The sequence below is a fragment of the Sorex araneus genome, chromosome 7, assembly GCF_027595985.1.
Source record: "Sorex araneus isolate mSorAra2 chromosome 7, mSorAra2.pri, whole genome shotgun sequence".
NCBI lineage: Eukaryota > Metazoa > Chordata > Mammalia > Eulipotyphla > Soricidae > Sorex > Sorex araneus.
The window spans coordinates 58,889,128-58,910,196 of NC_073308.1; the positions used below are offsets into that span (position 1 = coordinate 58,889,128).

The 21,069-nt window shown below is 43.7% G+C and overlaps 1 protein-coding gene across 11 annotated transcripts in view; it reads right to left on the minus strand.

Annotated features, from left to right (window-relative positions):
• Positions 1–5,681: 5,681 nt before the first annotated feature.
• TRIM2 (tripartite motif containing 2) overlaps positions 5,682–21,069 on the minus strand; it is a 164,765-nt gene continuing 149,377 nt past the window's right edge. For 10 of the 11 annotated variants that reach the window (XM_055144782.1, XM_055144780.1, XM_055144779.1 and 7 more), the window contains exons 9-12: positions 20,444–20,624; positions 19,383–19,453; positions 14,991–15,131; positions 5,682–10,276 (exon numbers count right to left, since the gene is read on the minus strand). In XM_055144782.1, coding sequence (XP_055000757.1) covers positions 10,124–10,276; positions 14,991–15,131; positions 19,383–19,453; positions 20,444–20,624 — 546 coding nt within the window. In that variant the 3' untranslated portion in view covers positions 5,682–10,123. The remainder of the gene's footprint in view (positions 10,277–14,990; positions 15,132–19,382; positions 19,454–20,443; positions 20,625–21,069) is intronic. The other variant, XM_004606173.2, reaches the window with a different exon arrangement.

Sequence of the window (21,069 nt, forward strand, 5' to 3'; positions counted from 1 at the left end):
GCGGAGCCTGGCTTGGGGGCGGAGCTAGGGAAAGAGCGTTGTTCTGGGCGCGGGGGTCCAGCGGGCAGCCGCGGGTTAGGGTACGTTCAAGGCAGCAGATCGGAGGGGCAGAGCCTATTTGGGGGCGGATATAGGGCGGGGCCTGCTGTCCTGGGGGCGGGGCCGCGAGGGTCCCCACGGAGATACGGTCCGTTTAGGGCAGCCGGCAGGACAGGGCGGAGCCCGCTGTAGGGGCGGATCCAGGGCGAAAGGGGGTTGGGGCTGCCCTGGTGGCGGTGCCTTCAGTCCATGCCGCTCGGCGTAGGTCCACTCTGAGCCTGGCGTCTGGCCCAGCTGTTTCCGCCTCCTCCATCCTGCCTGTTGACTGTGACTTCTTTTTTTAGGAAGCCTTGAGTCTTAGCACTTAGGTTTTCAGGGCGCAGCGGAAACCTGACCTAAGTTCGCCCCACGAAATAGAGGTGGCTTGGCTGCGGGGGCTGGAGAGGCCGCCCCACCCATCCGGATGTGTCCAGCGTGGAACACACTCTCTCTGCTGGTTGTGAGCCCCCGCCCCCAATCTCTCCACCCACTATCCGTCGTTACTCCAGTCTTTGAAAAGAGCTCTTCGTTTATATGCTCCCCCACCCCTTATTTTAAGTTTTGGGTCACACCTAGCAGTGCTCAGGGACCACTCCTGGCAGCGCTCAGCCGAGGCGGCAGGTGGGCTAGGTGCAAAGCAGCCCATCTGCTGTACTATCTCTGAAGCCCCTGAGCTCCTTTTTCCCCCCCTCCCCCTCAGAGCTTATTTCCTGGCTCTGCCCTCAGGAGTTAATCCTGGCGGTGCTCTGGGTACCATATGGGTACCACCACCCACCTTTTTGTTAACTGTGAGCACCAAAACAAACAGAAAAAGAAATTATTCGGATTTTCTACTTGTTTATTTTTAAATTATTTTCCCAATTATTTTAGTGGGAAGTTGTTTCAGCCACGTGGGAGTATAGCAGGTCCTCTAATAATTTTGTCTTGCTCAATGTGATTTCCATAAGAAAGACCCTGACCAACACTGAGCAAATGGACTGTGCTCGAGGACCTGGTCTCATTATACTTCCTTTTCTTCTGCTTAAATATAGTTCTCTAAGCACCAATGACTATGAGGGTTTACTACATAATCATTTTACTAAAAAGTTTAAAAATGGCATCTAAGATAGGAATTTCTATCACGTGTTTCTTCTTATAGAAACAGGAGGAGGGAGATAATGCTTTAGAGTCCAGTTGATTTACTTTCTTTATGGTGGTTACAACTGGTGGTACAGGAGCTATTTTTTAAATAGCCATTTGATGTTCTAATACATACTGGGGAAAGTGTAATTAGCACGTTCTAGTTTGCTCAAGATATGACTGAAACAGGCACAGCTGCAAAAATTGGACGCAACAGGAAAAATATTAACTGTACCAACATAAACAAAAATCTAAAAGGTGGCATTGTGGAAAGCTCAGCTACAACCTTCAGAAAATATTTTCTTCTTTGCCTCCCCACCCCCACCTCGCAAGCAGATGGGATCCCGTCTGTCGTCCTTGCTGAAGTTTTGCACATACCATGAAACACACTTGGCAGGAACCACAAGTGTATTGGAAAGAATGCTGGGGCTTAGACACACAGAAAGTGACACATTTGCCTGTAATTGCTTCCTTGGACGGCCTCCCTGTGACATTAAACTCCTTTCTGCAGCAGGCACAAAGCCAGCATTTGGGTATCACTGAGTCCTAGCACAGTGCCTGCCATGACAAACACCCAATAAATGCGTTCAATGACTGTTCCAGCTATTCACAAACACCATCTCATTGGCATGGCATGGTTTTCAGTGGAAAAACAAAAGATTATCTTTATTATAATCTTAAGTCATTTGCATTCGAGTAATGGTTTCCAATTTGGTAACCCGGTAATAGAATTCTACAGGGATCATAGCTACCACTCAGATGTGTTCATTTAAACTGGAAGGTCATTAGATCACAGTGTCTCTGATGCCGTAGCAGCCTCCACAAGCAAACTGGATTCTAAGCCTGTGCACATCTCAAGAAGTGGAAGTCAAATTACTGAGGAAAACTACGTATCAGCAGCCAAGTAGGTTGGGAGCTCCAGTGAAATAATGTCTTCCCTTTCCTCCTGCATGTCACATAAGCCTTTCCCCCTTGACACCTGACTAGAACACATTTTTGCTCAAACTTTTAATTTTTTTCTTTTTTTGCTTTTCGGGTCACACCCAGCAATGCTCAAGGGTTACTCCTGGCTTTGCACTCAGGAATTACTCCTGGCGGTGCTTGGGATGTCAGGGATTGAACCTGGGTTGGCCGCAGGGTCGGTCGCGTGCAAGGCAAATGCCTTACCCGCTGTACTATCACTCTAGCCCCTCAAACTTTTAAATTTTGTAGTACTTTTTAATTTTTGTTTTGGGGCCATACCCAACAGTGCTTGGATTACTCCTGGCTCTGTGCTCAGGAATTACTCCTGGCATGCTCAGGAGTCCTTATGGGGTGCTGAGGATCGAACGCTGGTTGGCTGTGTGCAAGGCAAATGCCCTCCCCACTGTACATCACTCCAGTCCCATGTAGTATCTTCTAACTGAAATTCTTAGGCACTTTCAAGTTTTGCAGCATTACGAAATAGGTGTATATGTTGGTTTTTGTTGTCGTTGTTTTTGTTGCTGTTATTGTTTAGGGTGGAGGGGTTACCAGACACTGGGCAGTGCTGTGGGGAGGTGGTGGAGCCGGTAGTGCCAGGGATCAAACCCAGGGCCTTGCACATGCATGCAAGGCGTGCACTCTCTGTCATTTGGGCCACATCTCTAGTCTAGTATTCACTCGTCTTTAAATACAAAGACAGCTGAGAAATACTAATGGAATCAAAACTTGTATCCACGACCCAGAATTTGTTATGCTATCCAAAATGGCATTTGTTTATTGAACACATTTGCTTTGCCACCCCCTTCAGCAGTGATTTTCTTTCTTTATCCTTGGATTATCTGCTGCCTGCAGTGTGAAAAGTTGTGCTAGACCAGCTCTGCCCTCAGCTCTCACACTCTCATTTGTCTTTTTTCAGTGTGTTTCCATGTCACACAGCAGTGCTCAGAGCTTACTCCTTACTGTGCAGAGAAATCACTCCTGGCAATGCTTGGGGGACCATATGTGGTGCAGGGATCAAACCAGGTCAGCCGTGTGCAGGCCACATGCTTTACCTGCTGTGCTCTCTCTGATCCCCACCAGCCCTGCTTGATAGAGGACCACACTGACTCTTTCCAGCAACATACTCAGAGGCAAGGAGACTGCAAGCCTACCAATGTACGTTGACCTGTTACCTTCTAAGCCAGGGAAGTGAGAACTCAAAATCCCTTCTTTGCCTTCATTTAAATTTCACCCTAGAGCCGGGGCCGGTGCTCGGCTCCGGCCGGCCGGGTTTTCGGCCCGGGTGCCCATGCCTCTGCAGAGCCGGTGGATGTGGAACGAGCGGGAACCAGAGACAGCTTTAGGAATTGGGGTTCCAGCAAGTGCTTGCACCCATGTATGGAGACTGTGAATTAACTTTGGCTACATGCTGTTCCAGGAAGGGAAATGATTCATTTTCAAACTTAAATCTTCGCGGACTTAATTACTATAATACAGAAATTGTAAACCGCGCGGCCACTACTGCGGCTGCGCGACATTTTATCTCTTCATTCTCATCAGTGGAAAACTTATTATCAAATATTTCCCTGTTAATAGAACTGTATTCTTAGGGGATAAATTCCAACAAAAATAGTGAGTCTGTTTTGAAACTCTAACAACAATAGTGAGTTATGTGTTGAAATCTGGAATGTAATCAAGGTAAAGAGAAAAGGAAGTGAAATTATCACTCACGTACGGGGTGGGTTGGGGGGTGAGGGGTGGGATGTATACTGTTTTTTTGTTTGTTTGTTTTGTTTTTGCTTTTGTTTTTGTTTTTATTGGTGGTGGAATATGGGCACTGGTGAAGGGATGGGTGTTTGAGCATTGTGTAACTGAGATATAAGCCTGAGAACTTTGTAACTTTCCACTTGGTGATTCAATAAAATAAATTAAAAAAAAAAAGAATGAATATTATAGCAAAAAAAAAACCTAGAACTTGATGGGGCTGGAGCGATAGCACGGTGGGTAGGGCATTTGCCTCGCATGTGGCCAACCCGGGTTCAATTCCCAGCAACCCATATGGTCCCCTGAGCACTGCCAGGAGTAATTCCTGAGTGCAGAGCCAGGAGTAACCCCTTTGCATTGCTGGGTGTGACCCAAAAAGGAAAAAAAAAAAAAGTAGACAGACCAAACTATTCTCAAATCCTGTGGGGAATAGACTGGTCTGCAAGAAATACCATTCAAGCAGCAGCTTGGATATTCTGCATAGAGCTAAACATTTAAGAAATGTTTTAGGTCCACAGAGAGATAGAAAGATGATAGCAAGAGGCTACTTACTTTGCACACAGACAATTCTGATTTGAATTCCAGCACTACAGGTGGTCCCCAGAGGACCCCCAGGAGTAATAAGCCCAGAGCACCAGAAGAATAAGCCCAGAGCACTACTGTGTCTGGTCCAAAAACAATAACAAAAAAATTTGACTTAAAACAATGGAAATTAATTCTTTGAAAGGATATGACATAGCGACGACCTATTATTAGTACATTCACCATGAAATTAAAAAATATTTTTTTTTGGGAGGGGCTGACATCTGGCCATGCTCCGGGCTACTCCTGGCTCTACTCTCAGGGATCACTCCTGGAGAGCTTGGGGGACTATGTAGGATGCTGGGGATTGAACCCCAGTTAGCTGCCTGTAGGCAAGCGTTCCACTTACTATACTAATGCTCTGGTCCCTGTCAGATTCCTTTAAAATACACTGCCAGGATGATTCCTGAGTGCAGAACCAGGAGTAACCCCTGAGCATCGTCACCGTGGTCCCAAAACATACCAAAAAATGCAATCTCCAGGCTTGCTCTTCAAGCCTGGGTTCTCCCTTGAACACGTATCTCACTTGTATCTCACTTGTTTGTCTGTTTCTTTGCTTGCTTATTTCCCACTCTGGAGAAGCCCACAATCTCTCTTGAACATGTACTTCCCCCCTCTCTCACCTCTTACAGCTTTCCGAGCAAGTTCCATTCAATAAAAACTGCGTTGCTTCACAAAACAAAAACAAAAACAAACACGCAAGCTCCAGAGGACTGTTCTAGACTTGATCTCTAGATGGTTTGCATCCTGCTAAAAATGCCTATCACAATATAACATTTTTATTGTAATGAATTTCTTTCTAACTTGATTGTGGGCCTAAAGACACTGTTTATAGTTAGATTTTTCTCTAGAGCTTCACCCACAAGATAAGTATTGACCATGATTCCCAGGAGGTCTCTTTAGCTTGTGATTTTTGAAGGATTAGTTGGATAGTGATTTGACTCCATTTGACCATCTAAATGCATATGCCATACACAAATGTCATGTTTTTTTTCAAATTCCTGTTTAAGATACATCCAAATGTTTACAGATTATTAGCATCAAAATATTTTTTTTAATTGACTGTTTTTTTTTCTCACTAGAATAAACAACTCAGTTGAGGTTTGAATGGCTTCCACATATTCTAAAAGACTCTGTTGCCTTCACTAAAAAGATAGAATGAAAATATCACTGCATAAATAAGCATTCACCAGAAATGGAGAAAACAAGCTTTATTATAATGATTTGGGATTCTGTGCATGATAAAGATATACACATGAGTCTTGTTTCTCCTGTTTCAAGACAGAATTAATTTAAATTTTTATTGTTGACTAAAGCATCCAAAATACTGTGGTACGTATGTAGCTACGAACATACAAACACTTTGATGCACAGCATTCATTCTTTTCTTTAAATCAGCAGTCAGCATTTTGATTCATAAAAGAACAAATGATGAGACTATATAAGTATCAGTGTCAGAGAGCATGAGACTCAGTGTTCTATACACAAAAAGTATGAAACAGATCTATAAAGATGGAATGTACAAAGTCTTAAAAAAAAAAAAAGGAAGCAAAACCTCTTCATTTTCATACCTAAGCTTGAAAGGCCAGAGAATTGAGAATGATATAAAGAATTCTATTATAAGAATACACTATTGATGACAAACATTCCCATGTCATAAAGCAAACGCATTGAGTTTAAGGCTGTGTTGCTTTCAAAAGTTAATGGAGGTGCTGTACATTCATTGGAACAACATAGCCAATTTCTTTAATTTAGAATAGTAATAACTTTCATACATTCCCCACAAACAAACCACACGATCACTGCCACACAATTCACCTTCAGAAAGTTTAAGATAACATCATGATTTGTAGCTTACTGTCTTTTAAAAACAAAATTAAAAAAAAGTTATTCATTTATACCAAACAAATCTTTAATGGGCACTTAGTTTCCTTTATGGCAATACTAGATTTCTAGATATCAAAAATAGCAAAGTAATTGTAAAGTTTAAACCCTGCAACATTTACAGACTGTGACCTTATTACAATTTTCGAGTTTTATGAATGAATGTGAAGCAAAATGAGATGATGTTTGCCGAAATACTTATTTTTGTCCTACTGGGTAATGTTTCGTTTTCAAATCGGTGAACTAAAACGATAAACTAAAACTCCCTTTTCAGAAGTGCAGAGAGGCTACATCGAGTCCACATGTTCAGAAAGATTTTACCACTGGAAGTACTTTGCAGAGTATCTGCCGTGCATTTGCCGATTCTTCCAATGAATTCAGTACATACGACTGAAACTTCAAAGCGAGCATCCGGATGCTTGTGGGCGTGCTGCAGTTCCAGTTAGCTCCGTGATAGGAAATACCCTGTATACTTATATAGCAGAAGCAAGTGTATTCCAGTTATATGGACTTGTAATATTTGTTTGTTTTGAATCGAGTTAAAGAGTAAATTAAAAATCAGAAGACTTGGGGACTTGATTGGTTACTGGAGACTAAAGTTTGGTTAAAAAAAAAACAACACTAGGTACCACTGGGGGGGAAATAAAAGATGAACAGTCATAAAGGCTTTTTTTTAGTCTGTTTCTGGATGGTCAGGTAAGCGGCTACCTCCCCGTGTCCAGCAGGGGAAGTCTTTTGAGGGAGAGAAATGAACTGTCACTGACCTTTACATTGAAGTGCCCAGGGGGAATTTGAATGGGTAATTTTTCAGTGCTACTTATCATGAATGTCTGACAATTCTGTACACTTGACAAAGAGAATGCAAACAATAACAGGAGCCCAGAAAAACAAAAGTCACTTATTTTAATACCCTTCTCAGTTGACCAGAAACCGTTTTCCATAGAATGGGACCAATTTTCCTTTAAATCTTGTCTAGTCATAGCCTAACAGCAGCACTTTCCCCTCCCCCAAATATGCTTACTAACCGAGCTATACAGCAAATGCACCTACGTACCCAAATGTGAAATGCTCTCTACACTTTAACACATATGATTATATATTTGGGGGAAAAATATAGTATTTGGTGGAGTGCCCATAGCAAGTAGGTAATAAATATCAGAACTAAATCAAAGCATCTAGTCTTTCATTCCAGTTTCTAAGATATCCAGCCTAAGATATTATGTCGGTTGGTTAATTTTTTAATTCATAAAAAATTTAAACGCTATGCTAAAAATCCCCTTTACGTAATTGATAGATTAGTATTCTGTAAAGGAATCCAAATAGGAAGTCATTTTTACATGTGGGGGACAAAAACAAACAAACAAACAAAAACAAAGCTCTTAAATGAACCAATTTAATAAGTTTTCTCAGAAACTAAGAGTGATCAAGAGTCTAGCTTTGGGCCAGGGAAAGAGCTGACCAGGTTACAGCACAGACTTTCCATGCAGGAGCCTCGGTTCAAATCCATCACTGCAAAGAGCTCTGGACACTGCCAGGAGGGTCCACACACACCAAGAGTGGTGCCAACAACAAAATTAGAGCTTTTCTCTAAGGCAGAATGTTAGCTGGGGGCGGGATCCTTAGCTGTTTTTTTAATCCGACACCTAGCAGCTACTCATGCAGTATGAACGTGGAAATTCAAAGTGTCATTTCACTGACATTAGAAAACAGCATCTCAATTTCTCAATTTCACATTCTTTTTGGCTCTGCACTCAGGAATCCCTCCTGGAGGTGCTCGGGGGACCATATGGAAGGTGGGGCTCAAACCCAGGTTGGCTGAGTGCAAGAGACTGACCCACTGTACTATTGCTCTGGCTCCTTTAGTTTAACATTCTGCAAATAAATGTTTTAACTTATCACAGACTCCAATCTTTTGAAAATAAGACCTAAAATAAGAAAATTACTTAGCCTAAATGTATTATCTTTCTGAAAAACCTTCCCCCCCGCCCAGAGGTGGACTAGGTTATAATAAGTTTGATAGACAAACTAAAAGTAGCCAGATTTTCCTTCCAAGTTTAAAAAAGTCCTATACAAGAGTGACCGAATTATAAATGAGTAAGCAAGACATGTTGTACTCATATCATTATACAGATGGGGAAAAGTTTTCTTATAGATCAGGTCTAAGGTGCTTTCAGTGAAAAAGATCCTAAAGTCATTATCGAAAATGCCAAGCATGACATCCTATTTGGTAGAACTGAGTAGAAAATTAAAGTGGAATCAGACCACATCTTATTATACAGTATCTATGACAGATTGACTAAATGCATTCATATTTAGCTCAGATGAAGGGTAACTCAAGTTCATCTTTTCTTTTGGCCTGTTTTGGTTTCTCTGTTGTGAATATTTTGGAAGCAAAGGAGGCCGTTTTCTGGAATACAAGTCAGCTGCGGCCATCATTCCCGGAAAGTGGCGACCTTGTAGATTTACTGGGACAGATCTACTGCGTAGTCAAGTCTGTGCTGAGAAAGGCTGGACCATGCTTCTGTCTTTCAGAGTGCTGCCTAGTTCAATACACCAAAGATTCAGCTCTATATATCTGCATATATATTTATGATACATCCTACCTTACCCTATTCGTGTATACATAATCCTTTAATGCCTCTACTATTCATTAGACAATGATAAATAACCATAACATGCCCTTATCTGTAACATTTTCAAGTTAACACAACTTTGGTAACACTTGCTTTCTAAGGGGAAATCATTAATCAATCACATGCCTTTGGTTGACACCATCCGTCCTCCAAAGGGCTCCGTATGGCTCTCTGTCCTAGGATTCGGGTGTCCTACTCCATGTGCTGACATTTTGCAGGAGGTAAAGCTTTCGCTTTCATGAAGTGGAAGAAGAGAGACACAGGTGAGAACACAGCACAGAAAACATGACTAGTTTTGTTCTGGTTTACATTCAGAGCCAATGGCGCTGCTTGTGGACCAAAAGGTAGTTACGATTGTAATATGCTTTTCAAAGCATTAGAAATTTCAGGTTTCCCTGAAAGTGTACTTTTTTTTTGGATAAAAGGTAAGCAGTTAAGAGAAGATAAAAAGAACTATAACATAAAGGATTGGTGAGATCTAACCCAGGAAGGATGAAAATTTTTGCATTGATTCTTAAGCGTGAAACTCAAAAGGCCTGTTAATCAGAGCTGGGAGGATTCTGCCAGTCTTTTTTGTCCCCCGTAAAGTCAGAGTAGTTATCGATAACCAAAAAATGTCACAAGAGTAATACCTACTAGAAAAGTGAGGCTAGACAATCCCACAGTCTTGTGATCGAGGTTCAGTAAAGTACAGAACTAGAAGAGATTTTGTTTTTGTTTTGTCTTCTGGAAGCTCTGTGCAAAAGCCACTGTTCACAGGATGAACAAGACCTTTAAATATTCTAGTGTGGTCTGTTTTTTTTTCTTTAATGCTTGTTTGATTTGCAAAATTAGACTACATAAATCCCTGGATCAGCCAGAGTTCACAGGGGTACAACAGCGGTTTTCATAGAGTCAGTGGAAGGATTTCTTTTTGTTGTTGTTATTTTTAAACCCGAAAGGTGAATTACCTTTAGGAAAATCAGATACTCCATTTTGAAAGGTGTTAACTTAGAAATAACCTTGGAAAGTTCACCATTTCCTTCTAGCATGAAAAGTTTAGTATCATCTGGTCCCGCGTGGAGAAATCCATTCCAATTTATAGTGCAAGACCTTTGCCAAGGGGCGCTCAGTTCCCATGGTTACTGTAAGTACCGGTAAACCTTGAAACAGTGGTTTCCAGAGTCGGCCACCACCACATGGCCATCTGAAGTCAGGGCTAGGCCTTGGGGACCATAGAGCGGGTCAGCAGATGTGTTGATGTAGGACAGGAATGATCCACTTCCATCAAAGACCTGTGGAAATGCAGAGTGTGACAGTAATAGCCCACGTCAGAAAACCTGATGTTAGATGCCAGGATTTCTGACATCAAACCTGAGTGTGACATCACACACAATGTGACATCAAAACTTGTGTGACATCAACCCCCAAAGTTTCCTTAAGTCCTGTCATATGCATATAAAATCTCTCTCTCTCCATTGCCTGCTCAGGGATAACTCCTGGCTCTACTCAGGAACTATTCCTAATAATGCTCGGGGACCATATGGGATGCTGGAGATTGAACCAGATCGAGTACATGTAAAACATGTTCCATACCTGCTGTTTTATCTCTCCAGCTCCACCTGGCCTTTCCTCTTCCCTCTCTCTATGCCCCAGAGTCACTGGTATTGAAAGTTCCTTGGCTGTCCATAATGCCCCAAAGTAGAGAGAAAGTATGGGGAATATTGTCTGCCATGGTGGCAGGGGGAGGGTGGGAAAGGGGGGTACACCAGGGATATTGGTGGTGGGGAATGTGCATTGGTGGAGGAATGGGTGTTTGATCATTGTGCGACTGTAACCCAAACATGAAAGCTTGTAACTATCTCACAGTGATTCAATAAAATTAAAAAATTTATTGACACCTTGGCTGTCATGTGTCATATTCTTACATGGATATGTTTGATAGGAATTACCTTGATGGTGCTTGAAAAATAAATGACCTTTATTTCTAAGCGTTCCTTCTTTTTCCATTCTTAACATCTCTCTTTTTTTTTCTTTTTTCTTTTCTTTTTTTGCTTTTTGGGTCATACCCAGCAATGTTCAGGGGTAATTCCTGACTCTACACTCAGGAATTACTCCTGGCAGTGCTTGGGAAACCATATGGGATGCCTGATATTGAACCCAGGTCAGCTGTGTGCCAGGCAAATGCCCCACCTGCTGTACTCTCACTCCGGCCCCTCTTTTTTTCGGCTTTTTGGGTCACACCTGGCGATACTCAGGGCTGACTCCTGGCTCTGTACTCAGGAATCACTCCTGGCGGTGCTCAAGGGACCATATGGAATGCTGGGAATCAAACCCGGGTCGGCCGCGTACAAGGCAAAGGCCTTACCTGCTGTGCTATCGCTCCAGCCCCTCTTTTTCTTTTTCTTTTTCTTTTGATGAAGGGTGCTGGGGATTGAACTCAGGGCCTCACACTTTTGAGATAGGAGTTCTACCTCTGAGCCAAAGCCTAGGCCCTACATGTATCTTTTGTCCTCTATTGCTGGGGATAACTGTTCCCCCAATTATCCCCAACACTTAATCAGAGAGAAAAATAATGAGACCACAGAAGAACGGTCCTAAGTCACAGCAGGTCATGAGAAGATGGAGCACTTTTTCCTTCTAAGAAAAGATACTAGTTCCATATTCCCATGTGGGAAGGAAGTAATATTCTTTTCATTTGTCAGCTTCTGCTAGGATGAAATAGAAGGAATAAACATTTTCTCACAAGGCTCAGAGAGGCTTCTTTGGAATGTTCTATTGGCCTTCTAGGGGGTTGTGACCAGCCGTACCACCCAGCAGAGCTTCAGAGGGCCTCCAGTCACCTGGCTTGCTGGGGTCTCACACAGAAGTGCTTGGGAACTCGGTCCCCTGCCAGCTTCTGGCGTCCCACAGGCTATGGACTGTCTTTCAGATGTATTTCCCACCAGGATGGTTAAGGTCAATAAATACACCAAAGAAATAATTTGATATAATATTTATGGTCTCAATGCTTTTATTTTGAGAAGCAGATTCAAACCCCTACCCATTGTTGTGCTACTAGAAACTAAAAACTCTTCACCCTGGGCCCATGACCTGAAGATTTATTTCAACAGTCAAAAAAATTTCTTAAAAGTTTTAGATGTTCTGGGGTCACAGAGAGTATATAGTTTTGCATGCAGTTGGCTCAGATTCAATTCTCAGCACTGCATATGGTTCCATGAGCACTGTCAGAAGTGATCCCTGAGCACAGAGCCAGGAGTAAGCCCCGAGCACTGAATCAGAAGTAAGCCCTGAGCACCGACTGATGCGGCCCCCAAAAGCCAAAAACAAAGTCTTAGAATTTTCTTTCTTTGGGGGGATAAGGGTCCAAGAGAGGAGATTTTAAATGTTCTAGAAAAAAGAAAAAAAAAGAAGGAAGGAAGGAAGGAAGGAAGGAAGAAAGAGAGAAAGAAAGAAAAAGAAAGAAAGAAAGAAGGAAAGAAAGAAAGAAAGAAAGAAAGAAAGAAAGAAAGAAAGAAAGAAAGAAAGAAAGAAAGAAAGAAAGAAAGAAAGAAAGAGGAATGGAGGAAGGGAGGGAGGGGGGAGGAAGGAAGGAAGGAAGGAAGGAAGGAAGGAAGGAAGGAAGGGAAAAGAGAAAGGAAGGAAGGAAGAAAGAAAGAGAGTGAGAAAGAAAGAAAGAAAGAAAGAGAAAAGAAAGAAAGAAAGAAAGAAAGAAAGAAAGAAAGAAAGAAAGAAAGAAAGAAAAAGAAAGAAAGAAAGAAAGAAAGAAAGAAAGAAAGAAAGAAAGAAAGAAAGAAAGAAAGAAAGAAAGAAAGAAAGAAAGGGAGGAATGGAGGAGGGAGGGAGGAGGGAGAGAGGGAGGAAGTAATATAAGTGATGGAGTTTGCTAACTGCTAGGGTGGCCATCATTTTGCAATATTATTATTATTATTTTGCTTTTCGGATCACACCCAGAAATGCACAGGGGTGACTCCTGGCTCTGCACTCAGGAATTACTCCTGGTGGTGCTCGGGGGACCATATGGATGCTGGGAATCAAACCCGGGCAAACGTCCTACCTGCTGTGCTATTGCTCAGCCCCCATTTTGCAATATCTTAAGCATATCAGGGCAACAGTGCAATACCTGAAATTCAACACATGTCAACTATTCTCAATAAAACAAAAAAATTCCCAACTCAGAACTGTTTTAGTTGCATTTTCTTTTGCGACAAAATTTAGTTGCATTTAGTTGAAAATTTTGAGATGCCTATATTTGCATTTTTTAGAGCCCAATATTTTAAGTTACCTTGAGTCTGACTCATAGGTTACCTTGTAAATGATAGTTTTTGTTTGTTTGGTTGGTTGGTTTTGGGGTCACAACCGGTGATGCTCAGGGGTTACTCATGGCTCAGCACTCAGGAGTTACTCCTGGCAGTAGTTGGGGGACCATATGGGATGCTGGGAAAAGAATCTGCATCAGCCTCATGCAAGGCAAGTGCCTTACCCACTGTACTATCTCTCTGACCCGTCTAAATGATAATTTTAAATGTATACAAAGTAAATCACATGGGATTATAAAGGAAAATAATTGTATTAAAATATGATTATCCAAGTCCTCCCAAATCATGATTTAGTAACACTTTTGTTTTGTTTTTTGGGCCACACCCAGCTGTGCCTGGGGCTTACTCCTGGCTTTGTGCTCAGGGATCATTCTTGCAAGGGTTTGAGGGACCATATGGAGCGCCTGGGACTGAACCCACGTCAGCTGTGTGTGTGGGAAGTGCCTGGACTGCTGTACTATCTCTCTGGCCAACACATGTATTCTGTTGGTTTGTTTTGTTCTTGTGTCACACATGGCTGCCCTCAAGGCTTCCTCCTAGCTCTGTGCTAAGGCATTACCAGGCACCCAGGGGACAACTGGGGAAACAGCTGGGGTCGAGGGTGAGCCCTGGAGACTTAGCCCAAGTGGGCGAGGGTAGGCAGCCCCTCCAGCAGGGCCCCCTTGACTTCCCTCAGGGGCTCCCCCCTCCCTCCTCAGATGGCTGGACACAATGTCCAGTCACTATGTTTAAAGCAAAAGTCAGGGAGCATTGAGCAAGCTAACCGGCAGCCACCCGGGGAGAATGAGGAAGCAGAAGGCCCTGTCTGACTGCTCTGGGCTGGTGCGGGAATCTCCCCCTACAAGGTGTCCATCCATTGTTCTCCCTTCTCTCTTAAGGTACAGAAACCTTGTCTTGTCTTTGTCTGTCTTGTCTTTTTCTTCTTTTTCTTTTTGGGTCACACTCAGTGATGCTCAGGGGTTACTCCTGACTCTGCACTCAGGAATTACCCCTGGCGGTGCTTGGGGTACCATTTGGGATGCTGGGGATCAAATCCCGGTCATCCTCTCTGCTGTACTATCTTTCTGGTCCCCCGTCTTGTTTTTCCATATGGCAGTGCGTTCCCATCCTCCATCTAGGGGCGGTCCTCCTTCCCTGTCCAGTGTGCAATGGGTGGGGTTGGGTGGATTGCCATGGCCGGCTCTATTGCCGATTCCATGGACCTAATGTGTCAGGACGACAAGGGATCACTCCTGGCTGGGCTCCAGGAACCATATGTAGTGCCAGAGATTGAACCCAGGATAGCTGCATGCAAGGCAAGTGCCCTACCTGCCGTACTATCTCTCCAACCCTCATGATTAGGTTTTTCTTTTTTTTTGCTTTTTGGGTCACACCCGGCAATGCACAGGGGTCACTCCTGGCTCTGCACTCAGGAATTACCTCTGGCGGTGCTCAGGGGACCATATGGGATGCTGGGAATGGAACCTGGGTCGGCCATGTGCAAGGCAAAAGCCCTACCCACTGTGCTATCACTCCAGCCCCCATGATTAGGTTTTTCTATGCCAGCTTCCTTAGTCTGCTACTTCTGTTGAGATTATCCACGGTTCTGTGATCTAACCAATGAAGCTTGGAAGGCATGCTTGGAGATGGCCCAATTTTACCTTCAACCAACCCCATTCCCTCCAAGTAATAAATTAGCATTTTCACCTACCTGGATCCTGCTGTTGCCCCAGTCTGCTACGATGATGTTTCCGTTGGAGTCCACGGCTACACCAGTGGGAGCATTGAACTGCCCGTTTCCTTCTCCATTGGAGCCAAACTTCAACATGAATTCTCCTTCCTGATTAAATACCTGTGTGGAGATTTTAACATTATTTCAAATTAAAAGAGGTGTAGTCTTATGAATTTTAAAAATATCTCTCCAAGCAAGTTACTTTTAACAAGACCTATGTTAAGATAATCTTTAAAAAAAAAAAAAGTACAAACTAGGCTTTCATATCACTGTGGTTTTCCAATGTATTAAATCCATAGAATATACTGGATATTTCAAATGCATCTCTGGTTATTAGATATTTATGTAAAAATACATTCCTTATAAATGATGACATATAAACAAATATAAGGTGGTATGAGTAAGCAGAGCTATAATTTTCAGGAAAATTCCTTCTGCCTTTAAATAGCTAAGTTTCAAGCATGGCTATTGCGTTTCTTACATACAGAAAGGGTGATCATTCACAGTTGAATAAGTCTTTTGTTAGGCTAGCTGAAGGGATGGGGAGTGAGAAGGTGGCTTATATATTCTGAATGTAGTTTAGGTAAAACAGAGTTTACAGATCAAGGGAGACTGCCAGGAGTGAAGGGTGGTGGTCAGGAGGTGTGTTAAAAAGAACTTTTGGAGCTAGAACAATAGCACAGCGGGTAGGGTGTTTGCCTTGTAAGGGGCTGACTAGGGTTCAATTCCCAGCATCCCATATGGTCCCTTGAGCACCACCAGGGGTGAAGGGGTAATTCCTGAGCGCAGAGCCAGGAGTAACCCCTGCACATCACCAGGTGTGACTCAAAAAGAAAAAAAAAAAAGAAAATCAACCAAATGGGGGCTGGAGCGACAGCACAGCGGGTAGGGCGTTGCCTTGCACTCGGCCAACCCGGGTTCAAATCCCAGCATCCCATATGGTCCCCTGAGCACCGCCAGGAGTAATTCCTGAGTGTAGAGCCAGGAATAACCCCTGTGCATCGCCAGGTGTGACCCAAAAAGCTAAAAAAAAAAAAAAAAGAAAAGAAAAGAAAACCAAACAAACAAAAAAACTTTTAAGCAAGTGTTCTAGCATGTGATTCTTATGGGCAAGCAAAAGACTGTTGTGGTTAATCAACTTACGTTCCTGTTTGCCTTTGGGGCCACACCTGGCGATGCTCAGGCCCACTCCTGGCTGGTTGGGAGGCTCTGTGCCGTGCTGGGATAGACCCCAGGTTGGCCACATGCAAGGTAAGCGCCTTACCCACTCGACTCTTTCTCCAACCCCATCAATTATTTAGTGTTACCATTTACAAACCAAACAGAGATGATGAACTTAAGAGAATTAAAATCTGATTATGTGTTTAATGATAAAAAATACATGATTTTTAGCAGGCCTATAATTCATCATCTGGATTCAGATGATGTTTAATGGCTTCGTAATGTCTCCAGGAGACTACTGACATTTTCTATTATCATGTTGGCTGCGTGTGTAGAAATATTCACAAATTCATTCTCATGGGGCTGGGGGGAGACTATGAGAATAATGGTTTCTAAATATGGAGCTAAGAATTTATTATAAAACAGGCCCAGAGCCAATTTTGAGAAGGCCTCAGGATCTTTCAGACTCTATTGTTTTCATCTCTAGTCCCAAAAGGTTCAACTGTCTCTCCTGTAAGTACAGGAAGAAAATGAGGCACGTCCATGTGTGACAGCTAAGCTTACTTGGCAGTGAGGCGCTATGATCATTTCCCGGGTTAGTGACATACCTGCCAAGGAAGGCCCGACCAGTTTGGTTCTTTGGAAAGGAGAGCCAAGAACAGGCTTTGACTATGACAATGTGTTTTCAAAATCTTCCTGACTGGAGAGATAGTACAGGGGTTAAGCCCTTGCTTGGCTTGTGGTTGACCCTGGTACAATCCCTGGTACCACACAGAGTCCCCAGACACTGCCAGCAAACCTGAGTCACACGGTCTCTGGTACAATAAAGCGATCTGGTATTTAAAAAACTGATCATTCCTGCCAGGGGCCAGGCTTCGCTGGCCTTTGTGGTCTGGCATCTCTATGGGGTTTCTTTCCTACTGAATGCCCTGATGCTTAAATAAATGTGTCCTTTTATAAAGGGAAGGACAGCAGTGTGACCACAGTGTTAACCTGTCATAGCTGAGCTTATCCCACATTTGAGAGTCTGTGTGGCGCTTTAACCCTGCCCCTCCTTTTATTTTTTCTCCAAACATTTTATTTGTTTCAATGCCAGACAAATTGCGTTTTGCTATTTCCTCAATTGCACATCACAAAGGTTGCATGTTGCTTCCCTTTCAAGTTAAGGACAGCCGGCATGATAGTGCAGCTCTTAGGGTGTGTGACTTTTGTGTAGCCAATCCAGGTTCTATTTGCAGCACCCCACACAGCCGACCCGGGTTCGAATCCCAGCATCCCATATGGTTCCCTGAGCACTGCCTCAGGGAGTAATTCCTGAGTGCAAAGCCAGGAGTAACCCCTGTGCACCGCTGGGTGTGACCCAAAAAAAAAAAAAAAAAGATCCCTGAAGATCACTAAGAAAATGATGGCTGGAGGAACCAGTTGGAATGGGAGATGCATGCCGAAAGTAGATAATGGACCAAACGTGATGACCTTTCAATGTCTGTGCTGCAAGCCATAATGCCCAAAAGTAGGAGAGAGTATGGGGAATACTTTCTGCCATAGAGGCAGGGGGAGGGTGGGAAAGGGGGGGTATACTCGGGATATTGGTGATGGGGAATGTGCACTGGTGGAGGGATGGGTGTTTGATCATTTCGAGATTGTAACCCAAACATGAAAGCTCGTAACTATCTCACGGTGATTCAATAAAATTAAAAAAAAAAAAAAAAGATCCCTGAGCACAGAGGCAGGAGTAAATCCTGAGCACTTCTGGGTGTGGCCCAAAAATGAAAGAAAAAAAAAAAGTAGGCAAGTAAGAAGAACATTCTATACAATTAGTGGGAGGAGATAATGTTTCCTAGGTAACACCAACTGTATGAAGCATCAAAAACTACAAAATATATTCTTACTCAGAGTTTCTATAGTATGTGTCTCTGTGTGTATGAATGAGTGTGTGTGTGTGTGTGTATGTGTGTGTTGCTAATGATTGAAGTCAGAGCTGAACACATGCAAGGCAAACATTCCTGTCAAAAGTATGAAATACGTGATAGGCAAGTATCCTGAGACAATATTCCCACCTAAATCTATTACTGTAACATAGTTTTAATATTGAATCTTGTTTTAAAGGCATGATGCAGAAAATTGAAAATAATGATCTAGTCTTAATTTACTGAATAGTCACAAAATATTGTGGCTTCAGGAAGTGCTTCTCTCTTCCAAGGTGAAAAGCAAGTGGCCAAGCAATTGTTTTTCAATTAACTTTCAAGTCATCTCCATTATACCTGTTTCAAATTAAGAAACCTATCGTCATCTTGTTTTGTTCAATTCCGAGTCAAAGGCTGTATTTTTTTATCATGGAGAAACAGCAAAATATACTTTTCAGGCCAACCCCTTTAGGATTGCTTGCCTTGCATGCAGCTGACCCAGGTTTGATCTCCAGCACCCTGAGCCTGCCAGGAGTGATCTCTTAGAACAGGGACAGGAGTAATTCTGAGCATCGTCAGGTGTGGCTCCGTTTTATGCGGGTGCGGGGGAGGGGAAGTTATGACAATTCGTCTGGTACTTGTCTTTTTCCTCTAACCTGTTTTGCTTAACACAACACCCTCTAGTTCCATCTGTGTTGCAAAAAAAAAAAAAGAGTAAAACTTCACCTTCGCATATAGCTAGCTACACAGTACTCTATATATTATGTATAGAAGGAACAACTTCTTTATCTGCTCATAGTCACTGGCCACTTAGGTTGTTTCTAAGCATTGCATGATATAATCCATGTGTGGTGTATAAAGCAACAAAGCAGGGTCAGAGAGACTGGACAGCAGGTAAGGTGTTTGCTTTGCACGTGGCTGACTAGGGTTCAATTTCTGGCAACCCATATGCTCCTGAGCATCGCCAGGGGTGGCCCAACAACAGACAAACAAAAAAGCAACAAAGCAAAGCAATAGTCCATGTTCAGTAAAAATAAATCCTCAGAATTTGACATCAGAATTGAGTTACTAGGCATGGAGAGAGAGAGAGAGAGAGAGAGAGAGAGAGAGAGAGAGAGAGAGAGAGAGAGAGAGAGAGAGAGGAGACTTGTGGGTAGGGAACAATGGACAATTGGACAATGGTGTGGGGTCCTGGTACTGGCTGGTGGATATGGTCTGGCGATCAATACTGTACCCCTGAAACAATTGACACTCTTGTAAGCCACTGTTACTCCCATTAAAAAATAAAGTTCACAACTGATAGTACCTTGACAGAATGATTATGGAAGTCTGTAACAATAATCTCATTATTGCTATTTACAGCTGCAAAATGGGGACCTGCAAAAAAAAAAAGATAGGAAAAGAGAGATAAAAACCATAGCCACAAAAAAACAGTAATAACACAACAGTTACAAAACTTAGACGAGCCTAATTTTGGAAACAAGAACAAAGAATCAATCAGTCCCCAAGAGAGCCGTGGGTTTGGTGCTGGCTCCACAGAACAGGGGTCTCAGTGTCTCTGCACTGTGGCCGTCCACCCTGAGTCCCGGTGAGGCTGGGGGCTCCAGCAGCCCCAGTGAGATGGAATGAGCCCTAAGCGGCAGAATCCATCCTCCGCGCCACCGTCCCCACGCCCCGTCTGCCAGGCTGCGCCCAGTGCTGGCTTTCGGTAACGTTCTCTGCTTCTGCCCAGGAAAGGCATGTCACGTATTAATTTTCTTTAAGCGGAGCAGAAAAGCCTCACTTATTGGGGGTGACCTTCTGAACCGGGCAGAAGCGGAGACAAAGCGGAAAGATGATGCAAATTAATGGGAAGGGCCCGAAGCATCTTTTCAGAAAGAAAATAGAATCCGTGGTTTTCAGCCTCCTCTTGCAGATGTGGAAACAAAGGAAGCTTGCGGCTGCAAGATGATGCACCGAAGGGAACAGACACTTTCCTGGCCTCAGCAAGCCCCTGAACTCTTCCGAGTCACCTGGACTCTGCGGGGCGGCACTCAGAAGTGAGCGACAGCGGAGACACTCCGCTGTTCCCTATTTTGCTTTTTAAAAAAAAACAGCTTTCTCAAAATCCTTGTCTTATCTGATCTTAACGGGGCGAGACTAGACTTGGGAGCTACAGGTTGCCCTCCGCCACTCCACCCTCCCCCACCCCCGCACCCCAGCCCTGCAGACCCACTTCCGCAGAGGAGGGGTGCCCGGGCGCAGCCACCCATGCGTGAGCGTCGGTCCCGCCCCAGCAGGCGCGCTGGGGAGGGGGCGTCTGCGGCATGCGCCGGCTTCATGCAAGCGTGAGCAGAAGAGGCATAGAAAAGGGGGTGTACGTATTACCATCGAGTGTACCTGCAAACTGCCTGTCCCCATTTCCTCGGCTACCAAACCTGGTGACTATCTTCCCATTGGGCTGGAAGATAAACACGCAGCACGCCTTGTTATCCACCACAATTATGTGCCCGTTGCGGTCCACGGACACTCCTTTGGGACCCATCAACTTTCCAGATCCAATTTTTGTCTGTTAAGGGCGGGGGGGAAAAAAAGACACAGGAAGAAAACGTAAAAGATTGGAATATTTTGACAAGACTTTTTTTTTTTTTTTGAATGAGTCACCCCTTGGTGTTCAAACAGGGGGACCCAGCAAATGCGACAGAGCGGCGGAGCACTCATTTTGTCTTTGCCACCTCCAGTCCCTGCCACTGATATTTATAGGCGAACAATTCTTAAAGGAACGTCACCAGGAATGTTCCCAAGGCGCTGGTAAGACCACAACAGGCTGGAGTACCAAGCCCCTAGCACAGAGCAGGGAGCAGATTCCCAAGTTGGGGGGGGGGCGACCGCCCCTCCCCTTTACCCCCTCCCCTCCGCCCCAATATTTTAGTAAAAAGAATGTTCTGAAATGCCCTTAACTGAGATCACGGTTCCTTGCCACCTGGGGTTGGGGCCATTCCTGGCGGCTCAAG